Source organism: Lissotriton vulgaris, chromosome 11, assembly GCF_964263255.1.
Source record: "Lissotriton vulgaris chromosome 11, aLisVul1.2, whole genome shotgun sequence".
Classification (NCBI taxonomy): domain Eukaryota; kingdom Metazoa; phylum Chordata; class Amphibia; order Caudata; family Salamandridae; genus Lissotriton; species Lissotriton vulgaris.
This window is the reverse complement of record NC_141699.1, coordinates 1,073,342,838-1,073,362,816: the sequence shown is the minus strand read 5'-3', so window position 1 is coordinate 1,073,362,816 and position 19,979 is coordinate 1,073,342,838. Positions and strand designations below refer to the sequence as shown.

The 19,979-nt window shown below is 45.7% G+C and overlaps 1 protein-coding gene across 2 annotated transcripts in view; it reads left to right on the top strand.

Moving 5' to 3' along the window:
- The window catches only part of LOC147684128 (cytochrome P450 2J2-like), a 143,230-nt gene that overhangs the window by 59,197 nt on the left and 64,054 nt on the right, over nucleotides 1–19,979 (top strand). For both annotated transcript variants that reach the window (XM_086944512.1, XM_086944513.1), the window contains exons 2-3: nucleotides 3,104–3,266; nucleotides 4,658–4,807. In XM_086944512.1, the coding sequence (XP_086800638.1) occupies nucleotides 3,104–3,266; nucleotides 4,658–4,807 (313 nt within the window). The remainder of the gene's footprint in view (nucleotides 1–3,103; nucleotides 3,267–4,657; nucleotides 4,808–19,979) is intronic.

Genomic DNA, 19,979 nt, shown 5'->3' with positions numbered 1-19,979 from the left:
TCAACACACCAGGCACACCACAAAAGAGGCAGGACACCAGTTGGAGTTGGAAAATTAAGAAGTTTAGTATCTCCAACCTGCAAGGCAAAAATGCAACAACAGTGGTATCATAACACGGCGCCAACTGGCACCAGAGCCAAGTTTATCAGGGGGGGATTATTTACATGGGAAGTAAGGGCTGAGTCCGTAAGTCCATCTGAAATATAAAAATGTGTCTAACTTGACATTAAACCTGGGGCCAATATGGCGGGGCCAACTCAGGCTCTCATCCTTAGTGATAGGCTGTAATTGCAAACTACAACGTCAGCATAAGTACACTCCGTGCACTATAACTCCAACCCGACCCCTGTAAAGGAAAACTTCATGGCAACACAGCAAATCCCAACAGACAGGAACACCTGTAACAAATCAGCAATGGGATATCACCAGGGGCCTGGAATGACACGTCAGGCCAGCACCGGGGCAGAACACCTGCAGTAAAAGGGCACATTAACATTAGATATCGGTCTCATCACCTTAGGCCAGAGAGATGACCATCTCATCAGGGTAGTAGGCACCTTGTATGCAATTGAACTTTAGGCATACACATTACGCTGTGACATTAGGTATTTAACCATAAGCATTTCAACACTGGCGCATTATTCCTGAGCAATACCCTGGCATCTAACACAATGTGCACCTCACCAGTGCGTACATTAGGCTCACTTAGGCAGGTGTATAACATCCGTAGGGGCCCACAACCTTAGTTGTCTAACAGCCTGGAATCAGCGTAGGATCACCTAGCAGGCGTGTAACATCAAAATACATTGGCATCAGTAACGGTAGTAACTGGTCACAACCAATCAAACATTTCCTATTACCTGGTCACTGTGCAGGACTAAACATGTCACTCGGGCCACCCTAAATACCTCCTCAGGCGACTAACACTTCCCTAGAGGGGCAGTCGGCCTCAGCAGCATAACGCATGGGAATGCCCACCACTAACAGGGGCATTAACACTAGGCCATAAGCACACTGGGCGCGAAACCATCGGCCTGAGTATCAACCCAGCTTTAGCATAAATCCTGGCCCTAACTCTTGGGGCTTTAATAATTCCTTGGGGGACCCAGGGGCACAGTATTGACCTCCATCCTACACCAGTTCACTCTTCAGGCTGTTGTCCAGTTCAGGTTAAGTTTACCCTCCAAGGTCTCTAATTTCCCAAGTCATAGGGGGAGGGGGACACCGACCCTGTGCCCCGTTGCCCTCTCCACCCCCTCACACAGGCTGAATAAGGCCCCACTCACCGGGCTACTCCGGGGCTCCTCTTTCGCCTCCTGGCACTCCTTTTCCTCAAGGCTGGCCCAGGGAACACGTGGGGGCCACTCTCCCTATCCATGAGCCGGATCTTTCCTGTGGAGGGGCCAGGCACTGACAATGTGCCTCGAGGCCCCCCCCTCCCACCTTCTCCTGTGGGCTCTGACCCTCTGCTGCGGCTCTCAGGGACTCTTTGATTGGCCGCAGGACTCCTTTCCGTGGAGGGGGGCAAGCACCAGCAATGTGCCTCGAGGACCCCCCCTTTCCGCGGCGTCACCCGGGCCCCTCCTCCTCACAGGGACCCGGGGGTTCAACACGGCCTCTGGGCAGCACAATTGGGGCTCCCTCATCCTCAGGGGAGCCCCGCAGGGACTCTGCTCCTCCGACCGCTTCGTAGGGGGAGGCGGGGCAGGCACCGACAGTGTGCCCCAGCCCTGCCTATCTCACTTGCAATCGGGGCTCCACTTGACCACGGGGGCCCGCACCGACACTTCACCTGGGTCCCCCTCCCTCACGGGGACCCAGGGCTTTGGGGAGCTCTTCTTCCCGGGCTGCCGGCCGGCAGCCAATCCCTGCGCGACCTCTCAGGTACTGCTCCTCCCTCTGCCCACAACCTCAGCTCCTTTCTCAGGCCACGCAGAGGGGGCAGGAAATCAACTCTTCTTCCAGCGCTTCCAAATTATAGCGCTTCCCCAGCTGTACAGTTCAGATCAGCGCTTCCATGGAACCAAACGGGCAGGCCAAACTTCGGAGGACATGTGAAGCACTCACGCAGTAGCCACAGTCAACACACCAGGCACACCACAAAAGAGGCAGGACACCAATGCATCAATAGTGGTATCATAACACGGCACCAACTGGCACCAGAGCCAAGTGTATCAGGGGGGGATTATTTACATGGGAAGTAAGAGCTGAGTCCGTAAGTCCATCTGAAATATAAAAATGTGTCTAACTTGACATTGAACCTGGAGCCAATATGGCGGGGCCAACTCAGGCTCTCATCCTTAGTGATAGGCTGTAATTGCAAACTACAACATCAGCATAAGTACACTCCGTGCACTATAACTCCAACCCGACCCCTGTAAAGAAAGGCCCAGTCCAACAGTTCCATAAACAAGTCGTGAGAAAACAAAATAAATATTGGCACATACTGATATGGAAATAGTCCTTCTGGTGATGGAACAGTGTGTAGATTTGTGGGAAAGCATAGGAGAAACAGCTCGGAACAGAGTTGTATGTGAAAGTGTGTGGTAAATGCAGCAATTTGCAGGTAAAACCTGCACCACTAGGCTAACATGGCAGCTCTATAGTCATGTTGGTGTTTGCATTTTAATTGCAGTGGGTAGCACAACTGCTGCAGCAGACTTACAGGCCCTGGGTACCCTTTGGGCACCACATACTAGGGGTTTATAGGTAAGTTAGATACTTCAATTAGGGATATGCCAATACATCATGTTGAAAGGAAGAGCACAGGCACTTTACCTTTGGGTAGAAGAGATAAAATGGACAGGGTTCTACAGCCAGCAAAACCAGTCAAGGAAAAAACTGTGAGTACACCAAGGAAAAATAGTAACAAGGTGCACCTCACACCCTGCTCAATTGATGATTTCCAATGCAATGACTGATCGATAGTACCTTGGATTCTCCTTAGTGGGGAGTACTACTACCCTGAGTAAGGTGACAGTGGTTGTAAGTAGCTATCCAGCCTTGTGTGAAATGGATATGAGACAGCTTTCTGGTTGTTAGTGTTAGTAATTTACCCGCCTCTTGTTTGTTGATTTGTTGCATGTTTACTTCCTATCCACAGCTTGCAAAGACCTATGGAAACATTTTCACTGTGTGGCTGGGGCATACACCAGTGGTGGTGCTGAATGGATGCCAGACTGTAAGATATGGTCTAATCTCTCACTCTGAGGAGCTTTCTGGACGCCCTACAACTCCACTGTTTGATGAAATTTCAAAGGGCAAGGGTAGGTAGCTCCTGCGCCAATATGGCACAGATATACAGCAATCAATAACTTGTTTTTGTGTAGCTCTTATTATTGAAGTTTTACTATTTATAAGTGCTGTAAATAGCGTTTTTTACTATCATGCTTTTTGCGATATAGTGATGTTCAATTTATCAACTTTGGAAGAATGGGAGGATGAGTCCCTTGTCAAGAATTGAGTATGTGATCTGCAGGTGTCAGCTTCTATCAGTGTCAAGCTTTTTACTCACTGAGCCAATCTTCTAGCTCTGAAGGCAAAGAAGTTAGTCAGAAGGAGGTGCCATTCATTGGGAAATTAATAGATGGATTTCCTGAACATTTTATACAATCATCTATCTGCCCCAATACCATTCTTCTTTCTGGAATGGTTACTGGGTGCCTGGTACAAATGTACATTAGTAATTCACCTTTTTCATATCTTAGGTGTGCGCTTTGTAAATCTTTATGATTGTAAGACCGGTTCAGAAAGCCAACTCACACAGACCTTTCCATGAGAAGCTTTGATTTACACCTGATTTATTTCTACTAACAGAAAAGATTTGTGAATTGAGCACATAGCGAGTGAGTGGACGGATCAGCTGTAGGAACAGGCTGTGGAGCAATGTTAGCACAGTAAAGAACTCAGGCAACCTGTGTAAACTGTGCACTAGCCACACAAGGCAGTGCTGATGCCACACCCCTGCACTCTGTGTAGTAGTCTGTCTCTTAGGATGCCTTGCGTGTGGTCTTCCCTCCCCAGCAGGATACACACCTCTGCTATATCTGACTAGGCATCTGAACTGTGAGCTATTGACTGATAAGAATCTAAGTGCTAGAACTGCCTACATGTTACAAAACCGATTGATTCCTATGCTACAGATAAAAAGTCTCCTGTATGTGAAAGGAAGAAAAATAGATGTGGACCCTCCAAGGCAGCTACCTTAGAGGTGTGAGGGGCAGAAAGAGGCAATGATGTTAGGGGAGAAGATGTGACCTAACAGCCAGAGTTTTTAACCCCTTCCTGGCTCCCACATTCCAATGTTAACCTTTTCCGTGCTCATGACGAGCTGAGCTGGACCACTATCCTGTGATTCTACACAAATTACTTAATTTCTCCATACCTAACATAGCCTGACCTTGTGTAATGTTAACCTGGTGCTCATATAAAGCACTTTAATGCCTTTGGGCCAAGTTTGTGCTGTGTATAACTACAAATAAAAATACTTATAACTCAAAATGGCAGTTCACGACGAATCAGTCTCTCTTGTACTCTTTTGAGTAGAGCAACTTCACATGTGTAACATTGGAAAACAGTTTAAATGCATTCTTCTGCCACACCTAAAAATAAAGTGGGTTGCTTGACATCAAAGACAGTTTAACATATTTATCCTTAGGAGTTATACTTTCTTCTGGACACAACTGGAAGCAGCAGAGACGCTTTGGACTGATGACCCTGAGGAATCTTGGTCTTGGGAAGAAAAGTCTAGAAGCGCGGATCCAGGAGGAGGCACAGAGTCTGGTGGAGTATTTTGCAACAAAGAAAGGTAAATTACGTGAGGTGCCACTTTTGTGATAATAAAACATTTTTGTGGTCATATTTCAAAGTTAGTGGCATACTCTTTTTCAGCTACTGTAAATTAATTGACCCATATATCTTTGCACCATTGCATTTTATTGTCTTTCCAGGCTGGTTAATACCAATGGGTGTTCTCAAACAAAATATAATTAATGGTACTTGATGGAAGTAAGGGTGAATGACAGTTTGAAGTAAGTGGAGAAAGAATGCAGCTGAGGGGAGAGGAAAATGGCAGGAGAATAGTCAACAAGATCAGCTTGCTTTTGAGGTTTCCAAATTCTGACTAACAAATAGGGAATTTGCCACTTCCAAGTACAGATAGCCATTTCAACTTACATCCTTATTGGGTTAGTGAAGTATCAGTCAGACATCGAACATAGACTATGCCAAGGTCAACACTCAGTACAGCAGCTTTCATTAGGCTCTGTGCATGATGCCTGACATCATCACATTGCCACCTGATCTGCCAGGTGACAACTCCCTCTTCAGTGCCATATGCACCACCATGCTTGGATCAATGAATATTGTGACCTTTAAATGTTTGGAAATGCCCCCAGCATATTAGTTAAACAAAATATGATGGCACCCATAGTTGAACTGCACATTAGGAATACATTCCCTGTGTCTGCATACGGTGGCGCCACTTCTGCCTGGGCATAGATGCAATGGTTGTATATAGCTCAAGGATTCCCATCTCAAAGTATTTGTTTCTACGACAAAGACTGATGGTGAAACCTACATTAACAGTTGTCGAGTCTCCTCAGAACACAGAGTCGATTATGTTGGTGAACAAAGATTAAATACCCATGAACAAAGGAAATGTCATTATCCTATGTCCATACTTCATGTGGAAACTTGGAAACACTGGAACTTGTCTTTTAGTTGTGAGGAATTAACCTGTCAAGAATAAACATAATTTTTGCATAAAATACCTAGACTAATGCTGATAATTAATTTTTTATCATTTTCATTTTCCAAGATCAAAAACTTATTTCGAAGAAAATCATCTAAAGCTAAAACAAAGTAAATCATTAAAAGGGCGAGCATCTATGTGAGGAATAATCTGAACCTCTTAGTGTTTAATACATTTCAGATTTTCTAATTACTAAAATTTATGAAAATTGCACTCTTATTGCAAGACCGGAAGTTCAGATTATGTCAAATTTCACAACTCTTGCCCTACATTTCTTCACTCTTGATCAATGGAATTAAATTAGATGATGTAGAGGTTGACCCATTTTACCAATCAGCAGTTTACAGAATGTCTTCCAACTTTCCTCACATCTAAAACGCTTTTGAAGCCATAGCCCCTTTTAATGAATGCACTCTTAACACCACCACATCAACACCTGTTTCTCTCATATCATCAAATCCAAATTGCATCTGTGCAAACCAAACTGGTCTATATATTTGAATATGATGGATTAACAGCTGATCTTCCCCATGAAGGTCAGTATCCTTTGCTTTTACATAATAATGCTTCACACACCTCATCACCGACACAGCTTAGCTTGTTCAACTAACACTAAGGCCCTCATTTATGGGGATTTGGTGTAGGGCAGCTCAGCAAGCTGTCCTACATCAAAGACAAAGGGCAGGAATGCACCCTATTTATCCAATACGGTGCATTTCTGTCCTTTCCAGAAGCCTAGCACCAACGCAGGCACCCTTGCACCATGATACAAGGGTGCCTGTGTTGTCGGCAGGATTGTATAAATGCAGGAAGGGGCACCTTTCGAAAGAGAAATAATCCATTTAAGAGTGTTCCTGTTTGTATTTACATGGTCCGGGGAAGCATCAAAATCCATGGGTGTAGCTTGGGAACTAACATTTCAAAATGTAGAATACTTGGACTTCATCAACTTCTAAAACAAAATATGATCATGAGTTCTAGGGTATGTATAGTTTAATTAATTTATTTAAAACTTTAATAAAAATTGTAAAAAATATCATATTTCAAATATAGATTTTTCAAAACACTCCCCACCCTTATCCTCTATAAACCCAACATCCCACTCCTAAAATTATTTTTCTTTTTTTTTAATACAAAATAAATTGTAAAATGTAATGAAAATTAAAAAAATATTACATTTCAAATACATGTATTTGGAAAACTCCCCACCCTTATCCCCTATAAACCCAACATCCCGCTCCTAAAAATATATAAGTTAAAACACATATAATTTTTTTTAAAATATACTATACGTTTAAAATGACATATTAAAACACTCAAAAAACTATTACATTATATACTAAAACTAACAAAATACAACATAATATCGACATTTTAACGCAACGATATTTTGACAATCGATATTTTTCACATCAATTTTAAAACACACAAACCTAAAATGATATTATTACAATCGATATTTAAAACATCAAATTTTTTACTATCTGCATATAAACATCAATATTCTGTCATTTAAACATAAAAAAATTGATATTTTGACTGCTTACCATTCCCAGGGTAGAAATCAGCCCACGCTGCCCACTCCCCCATTCAAAATAGGCCTGGCCCAGGGGGATTGGGTCCCCAGGGTCAAAGTTGGCCCAGGGAAGGGGGTCCACCCTGCCCTCTACCCGAAAAAATAAAACAAAATAATAAAAAAGACCATTGTTTCACCGGAGGCCCCACCCCTTTCACCACCACTAAGCAAACGCATGTCCTGGAGCACAACTGATTGGGGGATAATATTCCCTTGGCTGCCGCGGGTCCTTGGGGGCCAACTATACCTCCTATTACCTCCAGTAAGTCCCATACAGCAGGATTGCTGATATGTCTTCAAAGGCCAAGGCCCCTTTCTCCATCACTCTGCAAATGTGCCTCAAGCCACACTGCTGGTTGGGAAAGTAGTACCCTTGGATTTTGTGGATCCTTAGAGACAAACAAGCTCTCCTGTTACCTCCAGTAAGACCCACACAACCTAATTGCTGAGAGGACTTTGAAGGGCATGCCTCCTTTCTCCACCACTCTAAAATTGCGCCTCAGCCAATCAGATGGCAGAATTCCCGAATATTGATATCTGTAAATTTTGATATTTCTCAAAAACCATTGAATGGATTTACACCTTTTCCCTGGCAAATTTGAGGTAATTCCGTTCACCCCTTCAACCAGTAGCCTTGTCTAAAGTTTCCTATGGAAATTTACATGGAGAAAACGCGTTTTTGGGACCCCCCTTTTTTCTCGGACCCCCTTGACGAATCATCACCAAACTTTCAACATAGGAGTTGATATGAACAAAGAATTTGTTTTTGAAAATTTCATGAAGATTTATTAAACTAAGCCAAGGTTATAAGCAAAAAAAAAATGTTCTTCCTATGGAAACTAGGTCCTAACTATAACTATAACTAGCTACTGGCGACCGTCAGTAGGTAATATACATATTGGAGATGTCATCAGTGATGTCATCACTGATGTCACTGACCATGTAATGAGAGATGTAATCTGTGAGGTCATAAGGACTGCATTGCGAGGCGTAAGTATATGGGCCCCCATTAGGATGGCGGTCGGACTTTGCCCGCCCGCCATACTCGTGGAAAACGGGACCGCCCGTGAGCTGAGTAGCGGTCCCGCCATGCATATTATGATGCGCCCCCCACAGTGGCGGGTGCATCATGCATTTATAGCATTGCGGTGGGCGGTGTTTACACCAGCACCCACTGCAATGCTATAAATGCATGGCATGCATTTGCATGCACAAAGCGGCAGGCACCGCACTGTGCCTGCCGCATTATGTGTGCAAATGCAGGGGGGTACCACAGGTGCCCCCCATGTGCACCCCCCACCTCGCCTTCACCATGGGGGCCCACAGGTGGCCCCCAAAGTAAAGACCGCCTGCCTTTCCTAGGCGGCATCTCCCAAAGCCCATGCTAATATGGCTGGCGGTATCTGATAGACACCGCCACCATATGAACCCTTGCGGGCCCCGGCCACCAGGCGACTGGGGCGGAAAAGCGTTGGATGCTGTTTCCGTCCGCCGTGGTCCCCCCGCCATAGTAATATGGCAGGGGAAACGGGTGGCAGGCGGACAAGGATGTCTGCAGGATCGCCACCACCCGCATGGCGGTGGCGATCCGCCCGACACCCTAATGGGCCCCATGGTTTGGTTCTCTAGTTTTTCAAAACAGCAGGACTGAGTTTGAACTTTAGGATCAAAGCAGAATGTCAATCTTTCTAGGCTTATTTGTGATCTCTAGCTTAGGGAGAGAGAACCTTCATCAGGTATGCAAGATTTTCACAGACATTTAGTGGCAGGGGTGTCATTGAAAAGAAGATTGCCAATGCAGAAGGATCGTGAGAGAAGAAAGGCTTTTGTTAGGGATAAACATTGATCAGTGGGGTGCTCCTCCTCTCCCGTAAAGGAATAAGGTGAATAAAAATACCTTGTGTCAATCAAAGGTCTCAAATGTAGAACATGATTAATGCCACAAGCACAGGGTGGTTTCTTAAAAGGCTGAAATGTGAGAAATTAAGTAAGAGACATTTCCACATCCTGATTGTCTAATTATATTTCTTTTCCTTAATTAGTGAAGTGCCACAAGGATTACTTGAGTTGTGGAGAAAGAGGTTTGGGAGAATCATGCACTCTCTCTGGTAACATAGGAGTCGTGTGACTCTTATTAATGTGGGAGTATCCTAAGTTCATGGGTATTTCTGCTAAAGGTGGAGGACCTGATTACGCTTGATACATTTCGCATTGCACAATTACAAAGGTCTGAAAAAAGGTGTTGGCTCTTCACCTATCACATGAGTCGTCCATACCTACCCACTTGAATCAGAGACTTCAGAAGAGCTAAGGGCCTGATTACGAGTCTGTTGGTTTTCTGACCGCCAGACTCGTGGTGGCGGTCCACCCTCTACAACATTATGACTTCAAAAGTCATTGCAGCGGAGGACCACCAGCTGCGCCAAGAAACAGTTTTCACCTGGTGGTGGCATAGTGGTACCACAATGTAACATGCTGAGCGGGACTGGTGCAGTCCCGCTCAGTATACTACAAGATCCTCCACCACCATTTCATGGCAGGGCTCAGCTGACGGTAGATGAACAATGCCCTCCTCCAAGGGGATACATTCAGGGGGGCACAATATGTGTCCCCCTGTCTGTATTCCCTCAAAGTTCCAGCACTTTTTTGTCATTCGCATTGAGGTGCATGTTCTCTAGGCACCGCCATGGGGAAGGCAAAGGACCATCCGTCGTAAATGAGTTCAACTCACAATATGGTGGGTGGTCCTTGCATGGCTTTGGTGCAGTTGTACCGGCAGAGAGCAACTGCACCTACATCAACGTTGAAATCAGCCCCTTAGTTCTTACATGTAAGTACAGATAAATAATGTTATCCCCTTGTCCACCAAATTAGGAATTATCAATACAAAATTATGTATTTGATAGAATACAAAAACATTAGACATTTTAAGCCATACATATTACAACACACAAAAATTGGCACAAATACTGCAATAGGGTTACATCCTTTCTCATACTTATATCTATTAATATAATGCGGCATGTACTCTTAATAAAACTTCAACACAAATTCCTTTTTCGGAGTCATACAATTTTTTACAACAGTGTAAAAAGGTACATGTTAGTGGCTCAATGGCTGCCACAATCATGTGAAATGCAAGATCTATAATTATCGAATGCAAGATATGCTACCTGACACCAAGCAAATAAGGATAACGTAATAGAATAAGTGCTAACATGCGTATGACGTTCGAAGCACAAAGTGTTTGCTGACCATTATATTGCACTGCCATTATTTGTTAACACTCAATCTGACATTAATTAGTTCTCTACACAGAGTTAATCAGAGACAAATCTGAAGTAACTTATAAAGTTATATTGTTCTTTATGCTTATATAGTGCTACACTATAATATATCACTGATTAACCAATTCAGTATCAAAATCAGAAACACAGCATTGTTTCTGGATGGTAGTTAATTTATACATAAATTAAAATTTGAACCATATTTTATTCATGGTCTGCTAATTTGGTTTACATATGGGTTACGCAACTTTCTGTGGCTAGCATTTTATCAATGTAGATTTTAGAAAGACAAGTGTGAAATACCAGGACATTGTTTCTGCAAAAGTAATATTTCTGTAAAACGTATGGAAAGGGGCGACCAATCGGTCCCCCCGAACGTATGGCTGAGTACCACGATCCCCCCGGGAAGCCATCTTGGGCGGGAGGCGAGTCTCGGCTGGTATGCCCGAAGCGGCGTAGCCGGGGCGCGCCTGTTCCCGCCCTAGAGTGGGTTGGCCTAGACACTGACGCGGCTGGCCACGCCCTTGGGGCAGGCAGGGGCGGGTTTACGCCCGCCCTGAAGACGGATAAAAGGAGGAACAAGACCAGAAAGCATCCTCTTGTTCCTGTGCTCTGAAGCTGCACCTCCTCGCTGCACGTGAGCTCGAGACGGAACGAAGAGCCAATTTTGAGCGTTGTAATCTTTCTCGTTTGTTTTGCAGATACTCTGTAGGAGGATGCCGAAGAAGGCGGGAAAGCGAATGACTACCGAACAGATGCTGCGTGTTCTCATGAAGGAGATGACCGACCTAAAGAAGCGGATGGATAAAAATGAGGAAGGAGGCCCGAAACGACCTTTGGAGGGTACGGCCCCGGGTGGAAAAGGCAAGAGGCCCAGGAGAGGAGCAGCTGGGGGAGATACCCCGGGTCCCAGTGTCCCGCTCGAAGCACCCACTCCTGTGCCGGAGGAAGGGAATCCGATTCCCGTGGTGGTCACCCCCGTGTCCGAGGAAGATATGCCGCCCGAGCTGGCAGCACAATTAGCAGCGTGGTTGGGAAAAAGTAGCGAGGGCGCCACGGCTGTAGACGCGCAGGTGTTGATGAAGCAACTGCGGGAAACACGTGAAGCAGCGAGGGTACCCACGCCGGCCGCGGCTGTAGGGAAGCCTCAGGGGACGGTTTTAGTCGCAGACACAGCGTCCAGTTCAGGTAAGCGGCCATTGCCGATTGCGAGGGAAGAGTCGGCACCCTCTCGAAGGGAGAGGTTGGGTCAGCATGTTCCTTTAGCTATTAAAGAAAAGATATGGGCAGGGGAATATGTAAACATCTTCTCGTTGCTTACTGATCATTATGAGATGGAGCATGTTAAAAGTCAGAAGGAACTCATGCATCCGAGTGTTTGGCGCGCAAAGATGGCCGCCTTTAAGGTTAATGAAAACATTGGCAATTGGGGCAAGGCATGGGGGATTTTCACATCGATCTTGGGTGAACGGAGGCCCGAATTGCTACCCGAATTGCCGAGTTATCAGTCACGGATCATGGGGTACTCGGTATCACACGAGGGTAATCATTGGTTTTGCTATGATAATCTTTTCAGAAAAGCGAAAGAACATGATAAAAACTTAACTTGGGATTGTTATGACTCTGTGTCCTGGTCCAAAATGAAGGAGACTGGTATGTTGAAAGTACCATTGGTAGGGAGTAATGTGGGCGAACCCTCCCGTCAGTATGCGGGGACGCCTTTTCGATCAGGTACGGGTACCGACAATCACTCGAGGCCTACCGGTAATACAGGTAAAAAGGGGGTGTGTTGGAATTTTAACAGGGGTAAATGTACTAGGCCCCAGGGATCGTGCAAGTTTAAACACGAATGTAGTGGGTGTGGGCAATCATCCCATCCTGAGTCCACGTGCAGAGCCAAAACGGGTGATAACGGGGGTAGAGGAGGCGCCAAACAGGTCTAACATAGTCCGAGGGGCGCCTTTACCTACCCCGATTGATACCTTGGCGATGATTCCCTGGCTCAGGGAATACCCGGATCGTGCTTCTGCTGGGGTGTTGCGGAACGGGTTTTCATACGGTTTCCGCATCCCAGTAGGGGACTTTCAGGGTGTGGAAAGATGCAAAAATCAGATATCGGTCTTGCAGCATACGACCGTGGTACAGGAAAAGATCCGGAAGGAAGTTACTCGAGGTCGAGTCGCTGGTCCGTTTAGTGTACCCCCGGTGGCTAACTTTGTTTGTTCGCCTTTAGGAGTGGTCCCCAAGAAGGACCCGGGTGAGTTTCGGCTGATACATAAATTGTCAGCCCCACGGGGTCTTTCCGTAAATGAAGCGATAGACCCAGAAATATGTTCGGTACGGTACGCATCTTTTGATGAGGCCGTGGCCATGTTGAATCGCCTGGGGCCCGGTGCGCTGATGGCAAAATCTGATATCGAGTCAGCGTTCCGGTTGCTCCCGGTACATCCAGACGATCAGCGGCTACTGGGTTTCACGTTTCAGGGACAGTTTTACATGGATAGGTGTATGCCGATGGGATGCTCTATTTCTTGTGCCTATTTCGAGAAATTCAGTAGTTTCCTACAATGGGTCTTTACTAGGAAGACGGGTTTTCAACATGTTATGCATTATCTGGATGATTTTTTGTTCCTGGGGGCAGCCGGGGATTCGGAATGTGGACAAGCTTTGGATGCATTTTGTGTTTTAATGAATCAGTTTGGCGTGCCATTGGCACCAGGTAAGACGGTGGGTCCGTCGACCTGCCTCGAGTTTCTGGGGATCGAGTTAGACTCCAGAGAAGGTTGTTTCCGGTTACCAGGTGATAAAGTGTTAAAATTCAGGGCATCCCTGCAAATGTGTATGAGTGAAACTAAGGTTAAACTGCATCAGCTACAGCAGTTAGTGGGGCAGTTGAATTTTGCCCTAAGAGTTATACCAATGGCCCGCCCCTTTTCCCGTTCGATCGCTCAAGCCATGGTCGGACTAAAGGAGGGCCATCATCGCACAAGGCTCTCGGCCGAGGTCCGCCAGGACATGCGCATTTGGTTGGCATTTCTGGCGGATTTCAATGGTCGAGTCGTCTGGAACAAGCCAGCCGTGTCCTCCGAGGAACTGGGGTTATGGACAGATTCGGCAGGGAGTATAGGTTTTGGTGCCATTTTCGGTACTCGATGGTCTGCACAAAAATGGCCAGCATGGTGGCGAGACAGTGGGCTGACAAGTAACATTGCCTTCCTGGAACTCTTCCCCATTTTGGTGGCCCTGAGGACGTGGCCTGAAGGGTTCAGAGATCACGCTGTGGTATTCTGGTCTGACAATATGACCGTGGTTGAGTGTATCAATAGCCAGGCAGCACGATGCAAATGGATTTTGAGACTGCTCAAGGAAATTGTGTTATTATGTATGCAATTGAATGTACTATTCAAAGCGAGACATGTCCCGGGGATAATGAACCAGGCGGCTGATGCCCTTTCTCGTTTTCGTATGCAGGCTTTCTGGGGTTTCCTTCCCACAGCGGACCCGGAGCCTGCACCCTTTCCCGAAGCTCTCTGGTCTCTCGGTGCCCCGAGCTTCGTAACCTCGTGGGAGAGAGTTTAGCACCCAGGACGAGGAAGGCATATGAAGGGGCGTTCCTTTCCTATTTAGCCTTTTTGGGGACTGCTAGAGGGGAGCTTTGGGGACAGGAGGAATGGGTAGTGAATTTTTTTGATGTCTTTACATCGGGCAGGGAAATCGGTGGCCACGGCCCAGAGGCATCGGGCTGCCATTTCTTTTGTTGCTAGGGCTCACGGGATACAGGACCCGACAGCGTCTTTCACTGTGCAAAAAGCGCTACAAGGGTGGCAACGCCTTGAGGGTCGCAGAGTAGACGAGAGGCGCCCGATAGGTTTGGATAGGTTGGCCCAGTTATTATCCAGACTCCCTACAACATGTTCGTCTCACTTTGAGACAGTGTTATTCCGAGCTGCTTTTACGCTAGCATTTCATGGAGCTATGCGGGTAAGCGAATTAGTCGCGAGGAACAAGCAGGATGTTACGGGAGGGTTGTGCGCAGAGCACGTTCAAATCAGAGGGGAGACGATGACGGTCTCGTTTGTAAGGTCCAAGACCGATCAAAGCGGGATGGGCGACGGCATAATTATACACAGGATTCCCGGGTCGTCCATGTGCCCAGTGAAGTGTTTAGAGGATTACTTGACACAAAGGGTGGCATCATGGGGGGGGTCCTTGTTGAGACACGCAGACGCCACCCCACTGACAAGGTTTCAGTTTCAGCGGGTGCTTGCGATGTCAATTACAGCTGTGGGCTTGACCCCGGGTGAGTTTGGGACCCATTCCTTTCGGATAGGGGCTGCCACAGAGGCTACAGCCAGGGGTCTGAATGTGGAACAGGTTAAACGTGTGGGGCGTTGGTCCTCCAACTGTTATAAAAGGTATGTGCGTTTGCACATGTTGTGAAGCTGTAATGATGTACTCACGCTTCTTGTTTTTGTTTGGTTTTCAGTTACGCAAGCCTACGAGGCGGGGCGGACTATGCAGTCGACCCAACACCGGGCCAGCGGTCAGACATCACCGGCTGTTAAAAAGGAGGTGTGGGTCGTGGGCCACTCATACGTGAGGCGTGCCGCGGACGTATTCAAGGCAGGTGACATGGTGCACGTGGCTGGGGAATACGGGTACAGTGTGTCCTTCTACGGAAAGGGCGGTCTCTGTATTGACCAGTTTCAATCTTTTTTCGAGGGTTTGCTAGGGCGGACGAGGTCACCGCCGTCTGTAGTCATAGTACATCTTGGGGGCAATGATTTGGTCACCACTGGTAGACGACTTCTCCTGGAGGCGATGCTTTCCACTGTAAGTTGGTTAGCGAGGAGAGTTCCAGGGTGCACAATTGGGTGGTCCCATATGATCCCACGAAAAGTGTGGCGGGGGGCTTTTTCTGTTTCTGCTCTAAATCACTCTGTGAGGAAAATTAATAACAAAGTAAGTAGGTTGTTCCGTTCCAATGCACTGCATTCTATCGCGCATGGATGTATTAATGATGACAGTATGTACTTGGGGGACGGTGTTCATTTGTCTCGGATGGGGAATGAGTTACTCATAGGAGACTTCATAGCTTGGCTGAAGACGTTAAAACATGACCTTTAGGTAGGAGTATGGTGGGGGGTCCGGATAGCCGGTCAACTATCCGGACCTGTGGCGGTAAGGTCATGATCGGTGAGCACTAATTGGAAGATCCCTATGAGTGGGCGTCACCCATTACGGATGGGGGCGCTCGGGGGAGGTGGCCATTGGCCCCTCAACGGGGAGGCGGTCCCTTCTAAGGATGGGTCGCCGAAAGGAAAGGGAAGGCGGTCAAGGCCCCTTCATGGGTAGGAGGGGTTACAGCCCCCTCCTGGGGAATTTCCCGGGGCCAGGACGTCTGCGACGGCAGATGTGGTAAGTTGTGTGGGGTTTGGGGGGGGGTCTACGCTACCTTCTAGATACCTCACACGAGTCCTCGTACGACCTTTAAGTGGCGTCGAGTTTTATTGGTGCCCCCGTCAAGTCAAGGGAAATTGGTAGTTGCACTTGAGGTATGCCTCCATGCCGCCCCTCTCAAGTGAGGGGGATATGTCTGGGTTAGGGATCTTGACACCGGTTACGACCTTGCCGTTGGCCCTTAAACGTTAGGATGTACAATTTCAAAAGTTAAGTAAATGTTTGGTAGGATGTTAGTTCGGCTAGGAGAACCTTTGTATTAGAGGATATGTTAAGGTTAGCCAAACATCGTAATGTGGTAATGAAATTGTACATAATATGAAACTGTTGATTTAATGTTTTAATTTTGTTTCATATTTTAATAAATACGGCCCGGGAGGGTCACTCCCTCCCGTCTCCAAAAAACTTCAGAACTGTTTCCGGTTTCCCATCCTTGGGGATTGTGTTGAGAGGGGGTGGCGGGTATCTCAGCCATATGGAAAGGGGCGACCAATCGGTCCCCCCGAACGTATGGCTGAGTACCACGATCCCCCCGGGAAGCCATCTTGGGCGGGAGGCGAGTCTCGGCTGGTATGCCCGAAGCGGCGTAGCCGGGGCGCGCCTGTTCCCGCCCTAGAGTGGGTTGGCCTAGACACTGACGCGGCTGGCCACGCCCTTGGGGCAGGCAGGGGCGGGTTTACGCCCGCCCTGAAGACGGATAAAAGGAGGAACAAGACCAGAAAGCATCCTCTTGTTCCTGTGCTCTGAAGCTGCACCTCCTCGCTGCACGTGAGCTCGAGACGGAACGAAGAGCCAATTTTGACCCACCCACCAGCCCCTGAAGACAGCGAGTGGTTTTGAATAAAGTTTGATGGATAATTCTGATTTTCGTTTACAGGTGGTGGTGTTATCGTGAAGATGTTGAGTATGCAATAAAGAATGATCGACTTGTGTTATGTTTTGCAAATAAAGTAATTGTGCTTTAGTGTTCATCAGGAAGCATGCTTTGAATAAAGCTGTTGTTGATACTGTCTGTTATATTTAGTCTTTAATTATTTAGTTATCATTGTCGTATTTATCTTTGTCGGGCGGTAAGGTCATGATCGGTGAGCACTAATTGGAAGATCCCTATGAGTGGGCGTCACCCATTACGGATGGGGGCGCTCGGGGGAGGTGGCCATTGGCCCCTCAACGGGGAGGCGGTCCCTTCTAAGGATGGGTCGCCGAAAGGAAAGGGAAGGCGGTCAAGGCCCCTTCATGGGTAGGAGGGGTTACAGCCCCCTCCTGGGGAATTTCCCGGGGCCAGGACGTCTGCGACGGCAGATGTGGTAAGTTGTGTGGGGTTTGGGGGGGGTCTACGCTACCTTCTAGATACCTCACACGAGTCCTCGTACGACCTTTAAGTGGCGTCGAGTTTTATTGGTGCCCCCGTCAAGTCAAGGGAAATTGGTAGTTGCACTTGAGGTATGCCTCCGTGCCGCCCCTCTCAAGTGAGGGGGATATGTCTGGGTTAGGGATCTTGACACCGGTTACGACCTTGCCGTTGGCCCTTAAACGTTAGGATGTACAATTTCAAAAGTTAAGTAAATGTTTGGTAGGATGTTAGTTCGGCTAGGAGAACCTTTGTATTAGAGGATATGTTAAGGTTAGCCAAACATCGTAATGTGGTAATGAAATTGTACATAATATGAAACTGTTGATTTAATGTTTTAATTTTGTTTCATATTTTAATAAATACGGCCCGGGAGGGTCACTCCCTCCCGTCTCCAAAAAACTTCAGAACTGTTTCCGGTTTCCCATCCTTGGGGATTGTGTTGAGAGGGGGTGGCGGGTATCTCAGCCATATAAACTTTCTCAACACAACGATTGAAGAGTCTAAAAAGGAGCAAATAAAAACCTATTACACAATGAGTATGTAAACTGGGGTGACAGTAATGTTAATGGGTACAAGAATATTGCTAAATAGAAATTTGACATTTATTTTAAACCCCATTGACAACTATTTTTGGCAACCAAATCTGACATGTATTTGTAATCAGAATAGCCCCTTTGAAGGATATTCTCATGTAGGGCCCGATTCACAGAACTAACTTAAGACAAAATCCTAAACTTACTACTTTTGGTATTCACAGAAGTTAGGATTTTGTCTTAAGTTTGTCTTAAGACAGACTTAAGACACACTTAAGTTAGGATTTTGTCTTAAGTCTGTCTTAAGTCTGTCTTAAGACAAACTTAAGACAAAATCCTAACTTCTGTGAATACCAAAAGTAGTAAGTTTAGGATTTTGTCTTAAGTTAGTTCTGTGAATCGGGCCCGTAGTTTGGAAGGTCAGGTTGGTCTTTACTTTTAGTTAGTACTCAGGAACTGTACTAGGGCTAAAATCATTCCCTTCATTGCCAATTCCTGGTTAATCGAATGTAAACAAAACAAATTAGGAAAGTTAAGGATAATTGTGGACCTAAATATCATATGTTATAAACATACATATGCAACCTCTGTTAGTCAGTATTAAAAATATTTTGTATTATTTATACAAATACTTTTACTTTATGTACACATTACAAGGAGAGAGAAGAAAAAGAGAAACTATGGTCCTCTATAGTCAATATTGCACTATGATTTGGCACTAAGATTACATGAAATGATTATAGTTCCTACCATGAATCCAGCCACCTCAAAAAATACATTTTTCACAGTGTCAACAATACATGTCTTCAGGATTGGAAATATTCCTAATGTTCAATATTTATCATATAAATAGTGTAAAAATAAAACTTCATTTTATACAGAGGACATTCATTTCTGGTATTGCTCTTGAAAATCTGTGTCCTACATGCGTTTCGGCACTGCGCCTTCACCAGGAAACCACGTACATAAGCAATGAAACCTCATGAGATGTAACAGAATATCTACCTTCTGAGATCATAAAAATAAAAAACTCAATCCTGATATGGTGTGATGAGTCTCTTATATAGTGCGGCCGAGTCCTGTAAGGTCTTAGGTGGTGGAATGGATGGGGTCCATCATAGGTCACAAACTACTGAATGGTAGAGATACCATACCGATCAGCATAATGAATTGAATCCACTGCAATGTGGAGTTGGAAAGATGCAGCCGATGACGATGCCGCGTATGTAAACGGAAAGGGGGAACAAAAGGAGCTCACGGTGTAGTGTATATAGAAGCAATGCTAAAGAGAAAGTAATCTCACTGAAATTGCAGAGTACTAAACAGGGGTTAGAAAGTCCTCGCTGTGCCTCTGGTCGGGGGGGGTCTGAAAATGATATGAGCCTCATGTTCACTGTAGTCCGTGTCGCATAAATGAAAGGGGTACCCTTATCTTTACACACAATTACCAGTAAATGACAAAATGTTCTAATATGCTTCTTAAATAGAAAAAACAGTGATGTGAACCATATTTATTTCATTGTTCAATAACTCAGTGATATATATCTTACACACCTTTCTTTCACTTATTTCCTTTCAGCAATGTAGATTGTAGCATAGGGAATGAAAAGTATGACTTCCCCAAATTTGAAATGTTTTTTAAAAAATTTTGAGATTTGCCAAAACATCATGAAGATTGTAAAATTTTGAATGAGGCAGGTAAAAAACACATTACAAGTAGATTTTTCTTGTGATAAACCTTCCAAAATACCTACATAATATACTCACATAATTTTCTTGTGTGGTTTTAGGGTTTTAATATATTTTTTTTGCTCACTATTTTTAAGTATGACTTATGTAATATTAAGGTGCTCCTTGTTTATCAGAATAACAACTCTGGTGTAACATTCATTACAACTGTAATACTTGTTTTGTATTATGCCTAAATTTAATCTTCTCACACATTTTAAGCATTTAAGATGGACCAGGTTTCCCAACGAGTGAAAGAGGCCTCAGAGACCAATTTCCCGTTGCAGAC